Raw genomic sequence first — 7844 nt, forward strand, 5'->3', positions numbered from 1 at the left:
ATATAGAGGAGGAAAGTAAAAGGGAAGATGAGAAAGGAGAAAACCGGGGAGAAACAGAAGATGACATGGGAGGAGTAGTAAGAGTAGAAGAAAGAGGTGGTTGGGAATGAAGGAGAAGGAAAAAATGACAATTTAAGAAAATTAATGGATACTATAAGTTTTAATTAAATAATTAAGATTTAGTTGAATGGATCTGATTTATTTTAAAAGAATCTTTTCATTTAAAAAAATCAACCCAAACATAATAAAAAATAATAATCATAATATTTTTAATAATTTAATAAAAGATATTTAGATAAAGTAAAAAAAAAAAAGCCATCTGAATAGACCTTTTTTTGGGGTAAATTGCCCATTTATATTGGAACAGCAGTAGTAATCCCGAGTACGCACCAAATGTGTGTTGACATGTGGCAATCCGACTTCCGAAGCAAAGGCCGCTCGCCTGCTTCGTCCACGGTCGATGAGAACGAGGTGGGTCCGCGGACTAATTGTTAGCGTTGTAGCAGTTCACGTGTATCGAGTCAACACGGGACCACCGAACTTGTTTCCGTGAGAGCGGACGATGTGGTGTCTCTTGCCTCGTCCGAGACAGGTGATCTCCGGGCCTCGTCCGGGTTGGCGCGGCAATCAGGATTCAACGCCCTTTTTAATCTCAACCGTCTAACTGGTCTGAAGATGAGTTGTGATCCTTTTCAGCCCCTCTCTTTACCCGAAGAATTTCCAGTGCTCGCTGCCGAACAGCTAGCTTTCCGTTCTCCACGACATGAACGGAGCTCGTACTGTTCCTGCATCAATAATGCTTTTATACTTGGCTGAGGGCTATTCGAACGTCTCGTGTTCGTCCTTTGTTCTGCCTTCTTTTCCCGTGTGTGAATCGTCAACAAGTTGATGTGCACGGCCATGGCTCCATTCGTGCAGGACTTCCCGCAACAGTTGATGTTGCATTTGTCCGATCGTACCAATTGAATAATGCAGAGGCATGAGTAGAGCATCATATTGTATATCACGTTCTTCCCATTCATTACAAGACACAAACAAAAAGCACAACCAAGCCTGCCGCATGCAAAGCTTTGTGCCAGGGTGAGGAGGAGGAGGAAATTAGGTGGCCCTTTTTGAGTAGAAGATGAGGCAGATATCTGGAGGGTCTTATTACAAACACAAAAGAAGAGCTTCTGAATCATTTATTTCATTCTTCCTGCCTGCTATCCATCCTTGCTTTCGATCGAAGCAAACCAACATTTACCCCCACTTCAGAAACCAATATAGGTGTCTTATTGCCAATAGAATAGACACCTGCTGCTCCCACCATTCCGTTCCTTCTTTCTACATCAACAACACAACTAGTAAAGACTCAATAGGTCCACTCCTGAGGAAGCCCACTGACAGGGGTCGTCATGGCCGAAGGCCGGGGAGGAAGACTGTGGTGCCTCCCTGGGTTTCTTGGGCCCACGAGTGCATCTGATGTAACAACACTTCGATGAGAACAGAGATCAGAAACGGTGCACAGGTGAGTAGAACCGTCACATAACTTGCCTTGCTCGAGAACAAATCCGCCAGGGCAGCCTGTCTGTGCCTCCAGATTCAAGTTCAACGCCTGAACGACTCTTGCCGGAATGAACACTGTTGAACAAGCTGCAGCTATCACAAAAAACAGGACAAAACAAGCAGAAACCTCCCATCTTTAGCCAGATTGTAATCCATCGTTGACTAATCTTCGACAAGCAATATGCTGTGATCAAAGCGATAGGCAAAGGAGAAGCAGCGAGCGGCGTTACCTGACTTCTTCTGTGGTTCGGTCTTGCTCCCCGCAGTCCGGGGCAGGAAGACGCCGGTTCCGATGGACTCCTTTCTCGCGCCAGAGCTACGAAGGAAGACGGCTCTCATCCCAGATCCGTGCTGGGGTCGATGCTGCATCTGGAACGGAGGGCATCCGGAAGGAAACGAACCCAAGGAGAGGGCGCATCTGTTCCCTCCATGGCTCGCTCCTCTTCTTGCTTTGATTTGCCTTTCCCATCCCGCCGACAACTGCTGCTGCTTCGGGTGAAAGATCAATTTATTGGAACCAACGAAGTCAGTCGTACAGATCGCAATTTTAACGGGACAGACTTATGGGAGGAATTCTGCGCACGAAGAAGACGCACTCGAGCTGCCTGCAGCTGGTGGCGGGCGAGGAAGGGACTGGTCGACTTGCTCGTGCATGGCTTCCTCGGTTGACTCAGAAGCTCGTGTTCGTAGACTCGCCACCGACCATGCTCGGCATCGGTAAGCTTGGACCACATCGTCTGCTCCGCGGCCTCATGGAGCGGATCCCAGGCATCCCCCTTCGGCGGCTCCAGCGGAGAACACGGAGGAGAAGACCTCGCCGTAAGTCGATGCTTTAACGGCGAAGTACGGCGCAAAATCAGCGGGGCTTTGACCCGAACCAGGCGCGCAAACATCGAGGGCTTCACAGATTCGCTTACCTTCGCGTCGTCGCCCGCCGACAACCCAAGAATCCCCGAGTCGTCGTCCAGGAGGAAGGAGTGAGTCATCTGTCGTGCGAGGCCGGCCAAGTAGTCTCCCTCCTCGTCGCTCTCGCTCTCCGTCACTGGCTCCACCGCTTCGGCGGCCGGTCTTCTCTCCTCTCTCTCCGTAACGAACACGTCGTCGAGAAGCTCCGAAGGAAGCTGCAGACTCCCCACCCCGAACTCCTCCTCCATGTCTCGGAGCACTGCGGCGATGCGTAGCAGAAGAGGAGACGCTAAAATAGCAGCAAGCACGGACCGGGGGGGTCTTTTTTGCTGGTTGCAGAAGAAACAATAATAGCCGACAGCGGGCAAAGCAAGGCTGGGTTTCGTCTGCCTTCTGTTGCTCCCACTCCCTTCGCTTTGGGCCCCAAATCGAAAAAAAGCAAGCAGTGGAGGCAAGAGAGAGAGAGAGAGAGAGAGAGATCGGTGCGCTCCCTCGCTCTCTATGTTCGAAGTCGGGGCAGAGAAGGATTTATTGGCGCCACTCACAGAAGACGACCCAAACCATCACCTTCCACCATTTGTGCGTACGTTGTGGTGTAGATTAGGCCTGAAAGAAAACAATTCAATTACTTGAACCATTACAGCAAAGAAGCTTTGGCCATGCAGAATAGAAAAAAGAACCCTACAAGGAAGGAAACAACAGGACGAAGACAACCCCACAGCACAGTATCAAAACACTGTGTCCAAAACAGATGCCACCATCTTGTCTAATCCAACCTCCACCTGCTTAATCTCGGCAGCAATCAAATATTAGCTCAACAGATCCAGGAAGAGGCGCGCTCGACGACGTGCTCCCTCCTACCCTTCTCTTTTTGTCTACACGTATTAGAATAAAGGCTGGTGGTGGCAGGTCTCGGTGCGTGGAATCCGAATCCTGGGCATCTGAGTTCGTGGATCACGAGGCATCTTCTCGATACGACAGCCGACCGATCTCTAGTCGCCTGATTCGGGTGGGAAGCCGGACGGCGAGTTACACGTTCGAGTATGACGAACGAGACACGTCTACACGTTGACCTTTGTATTTTATTTCGTTACGATTTATTAGAAAACATTGTTATGATTTCAAATAATAATCTATCTATGACCGTAGTTGATATGGTTGTAAGGGTGCATCAAATCAAGATAGATGTTCCACGTCAACGAACAAAGAGACCATCACAGCAACGATGGCAGAGCAGGCGAGTTAGGTTGTGAGAGATGAATTGGTTGCATGATTGATGTGATTTAGCGGGCGAAGCGCCTGAATTGGCTCAAATGATTGAGGAGTCGTCGGATTTGGGATCGCGTGAGGTGGTCCTCAGATTGGTTGTGCCTTTCGATACTAATAGGAAAAACATCGTTTCTCGTTATTCAATATATGATCTTAATAAGATGTTTAAGATAACAAAGAAGATAAAAATCATCCTTCATGTGAACAATGGTCCAAAATAAATAATTATAAATTATCCTCTTATCATAATAAAAAAAAGCTAATGAGAGATTGTTAAAGACGGTTAAAAGTTATCTTCTCGTAAAATATTTTAAGAAATATTTTCACCTTTTCGACTAGGTATAAAAGCTCATATTCAATATAATAAAAGAGGGATCACCTTTTTACCATTCTCATCCACACTAATATATCTCGGATTCCTAACTTAAGCGTCGGAAGGATCAGGTCGAAAAACCTCTCCCGATCTCTATCTTCATGTATGTGGTATCTCGAGAGCTTGACGTTTTCACCTCAAATAACCCAATGCATATAGGTCCAGACCACATTGGGCTGATCAAAACATCAACGACTTCTTCCCCTATCATTTTGGCACCAAAAGAATGGCTCGATATTGCATGAACGATCATCTATCGACTCTTTTAATGAACACTTAGAGCGAAGAAGCTTTGATCCTGACTCATAGTACTTTCACCCAAGATGGATAGCAATTACTTTTTTCGTATATGGGTGCATCCACCTCAACGTAGAGATCGATGCAATACTGATATTTATTCAACAACTAAAGGCTCTCATCCCAAGGGACGACCCACCCTAAGCCACCTGCTCGTTCCTACCGAGGTGTTCTTAAATCTCACTTAATAAGTATAGACACTAATATGCATGATAAAGGATATTGCTCTACTTTTGTCTCAGTTAACCCAACAGGCGATGCCACCAGCTTAGTTGTCATCATTGGCTCTATCACAATTAGCACCAGCACTCGTCAAGGTTTCTTGTGGTGTTGACATCACAGGAGTGCTCGAGACCCGTCGAAACGTTTGTCGAGGGGCAATTTAATCTCCAATCTTGAATTTTATCATATTGCACTATCACTCTATCCTACTTGAATTTGAGGCCCAATCGACAGAGCTGATGGAGGATTCCCTACGGGCCTAACTATAATAGATAGACCAGCATTTGGAGGAGATGCGATGAGAGTTCCAATAATCGAAAGGGAAAGCATTGATCGATCCCACCTCGAGTCGATCACCGATCATCTATAAAATCTAAGAGAAATCGATTTCAATGAACTTTCTACTAGTCATAGGTGTCCTATAAGCCAATCACATGAGTAATGACATGTATGACATGATATGCACTATTTTTTATTTATTATATTAATTAATATTATATTATATTATATTATATATATAATATAATAATAAAAATATTAATTAAATATAATAAATAAAAAATAGTGCATATCATGTCATACATGTCATTACTCATGTGATTGACTTATATATATATATATATATATATATATATATATATATATATATATATATATATATATATATATATATATGGATCTATGCAATGAGAATCGAATGAGATCACGATAATATGATCGATTCGTCTTTAAACACAAACCCTAAATAATCCCGGTCATAGGTTACTCGAGAGGGATATTGAGATAACTGGATAGACTTGTATGTTGTATACTCGTTCATATGATGGAAGCGACTAGTCTCATAGCTGCTCGTGTGGGGACACTAGGGGTACAATGCAAGTGCTCAAAGGAGAATGAGTTCACTAATTGATCTGCTCATGGAATGTTCGATGGTTAATGATGCCTTATTATTAGACATCAATTCCGTCGTCTCAATGATGTATCAGATCTTTAGACTTTAGATGTCAAGGATATCATGTATGAGTACTCCATTCTTTGATACCGAACTTATATGCTTAAAAGTTTCAGATTTAACACAATCGATCATCAGGAGCGACAACCAATCTTATGAGGGCTATTACATATCGATAGAGAATTATCCGCTCTCAATATTATGAGAAGAATATTTCATGTATTCTTACTCATACAAATCCCTGGTTATGATCATTCGAAATGAAATAGAAAGAGTTCTCTAGTATAATCCGATTAGAGCGAGACTCGAGTAAAAATTGTATGGGCTTGACAACACCATACCCGGTATATGGTCTCTGGGATATTAGATGAATGAGAGACTATATATATACGATAATTGAGGATAAATAGCTCTAAAGGATTGAATTCCCTTGTATCGTTTAGGGATTGCAACGTAAAGTGACCTAGTACGTCCGTAGTCGATGAGTCGAGTGAATTATTATAAAGATAATAATTCATTAAGATAAAAGGAGTTCTGACAGGTATAACTTATGGCCAGCTCAATTTTGGGCCTCGAGGGTCAACACATATGGTAAGTATTGCGACGAGTAGAGGTTTGGATATGAGCTATCCGTTGGAGCTCTTATCTTATTAGATATCAAAAAAGTTCATGAATTATTGGATCCTATGAATGATATTTAATAAGAGCCAATGAGAGATTATTAGGTAGAGACTCACTAATCTAAGGACTTGGGTAGTTGGATGGAGATCCAGTACCCAATATGACAAGATCTATTAGGGTTAAGTTGATAGCGAGCTTCTATAAATAAGAAGAAACCAAATGAATATGAGTTATACTTTTTGGCTATCACATTTTATTCTCCTCTCCCCTTCTCCTCCTCAACATACAACCCCCTATTTGAGACGTATAGACAATAAGAAGGGGTAGCCCCTTCTTGATTACATAGTGCGTGTGAAGAGGGGATTTAGACAGTGATTTGAGGAGCGTCTTCACAATTCCAATCGTATGGATCGCCACTAGAGAGGAGGACAACTGACCTCTTTCATTCTCTCTTACAGATATATAGGAATTCTTGATTACATAGTGCGCGTGAAGAGGGGATTTAGACAGTGATTTGAGGAGCGTCTTCACAATTCCAATCATATGGATCGCCACTAGAGAGGAGGACAACTAACTTATAGGAGTTCAAAGATATACGATATTTCTAGGTAACACAATCTCTCTTGTACATGTAATTTTTGGTTTTATAGATTTTTACACATAAATCTTTACACGATGTTGAAACATTCTTTTCTACGAAAAAATCCTAGAATTACAAGCTGAGAACTTAGTATTTTTACTCGAAAATACCACCTCAAACTATATTGTGTGTTACATCCAATTGATCTCGATATAAACCATTTTTTCTCCTATGAATTAAACACGTATAGTGACCTTCACTATCGTCTTTACGTACGCAACAATCATAGTAATCTCAATCCCATAAAATGATAATAACAGGATTGTCCGTTGGGGAGCCGTCCTAAGATTTTGGTCACTCACGACATGACATGTGGAAGTGACGTAATACTTTTTTATACTCCACTATAATATTTTTTGGTGTTACTGAAAAAAAACACTGTAATAGTGTAAAGAACAGGTTCCATAGGAAAAAGAAAGAAAAAATATAGTCTAAACATCAGGCAAAAACAGAAAAAGAAGACAAGAGCCCTACCTGCCCACCGACCTACACACAAGGGATCTTATTGGTCACGCCCCTACCGCTCTTTCTGACCCCTTCCTCCTACACCCCTAGGTTGGCGGAAAGTTCGTGAGAGGATGGATGAACCACGCACGTACGGTCTCGGCTCCCCTACAGCACGACGCAAGCCCGATGAGTGCAGATCACATGCAACAAGGGATCTGAGTTCATAGATCATATATATTATTCTATCATACGGATGCAGAATCGATTTTGATCAATCGTCATGGTGAGATAACATGAAGTGGGGAGCAATGGATGGGCGACAAGTCAATGGCAGGTGTCGTCGGGTGGAGAACATGATGTATGGGCACGCACCACAGGAGGCCTCCTCCTCGAGTTGATGCTTCCAACTTACCAACCCATCTCTCGTGCAGTCATGGGCCTCCATTCTCGTGCCGCTTGCAATAATAGAGGAGTCAAAGTCAACCCCCAACTGCACTGCTTTCTTAAGTACCAAAAGTTTCTGATGAAAGTTATGGCATCCTAACATGTTGGGTACTGACACAAGTTTCATA

At 43.2% G+C, this 7844-nt stretch overlaps 1 protein-coding gene across 8 annotated transcripts; it reads right to left on the reverse strand.

Annotated features, from left to right (window-relative positions):
- Positions 1-980: 980 nt before the first annotated feature.
- LOC103995033 (uncharacterized) lies at positions 981-3285 on the reverse strand. Of its 8 annotated transcripts, none has more exons than XM_065121788.1 (5): positions 3137-3285; positions 2463-3057; positions 2142-2375; positions 1776-2031; positions 981-1638 (listed from the first exon to the last, which is right to left on the reverse strand). In XM_065121788.1, exons 2-5 carry the CDS (start codon positions 2697-2699, stop codon positions 1352-1354), a joined length of 1014 nt encoding a protein of 337 aa, XP_064977860.1. In that variant the 5' UTR covers positions 2700-3057; positions 3137-3285; the 3' UTR covers positions 981-1351. The 8 variants fall into 8 exon arrangements, with proteins under 8 accessions (XP_064977860.1, XP_018685377.2, XP_064977861.1 ...); XM_018829832.2 differs by lacking the exon at positions 3137-3285 and having other exon boundaries at positions 981-1458; positions 1534-1620; positions 2463-3133; XM_065121789.1 differs by lacking the exon at positions 3137-3285 and having other exon boundaries at positions 981-1458; positions 1534-1632; positions 2463-3132.
- Between the last annotated feature and the right edge of the window lie 4559 nt (positions 3286-7844).

The sequence above is a fragment of the Musa acuminata genome, chromosome BXJ2-8 (genome assembly GCF_036884655.1).
Source record: "Musa acuminata AAA Group cultivar baxijiao chromosome BXJ2-8, Cavendish_Baxijiao_AAA, whole genome shotgun sequence".
Classification (NCBI taxonomy): domain Eukaryota; kingdom Viridiplantae; phylum Streptophyta; class Magnoliopsida; order Zingiberales; family Musaceae; genus Musa; species Musa acuminata.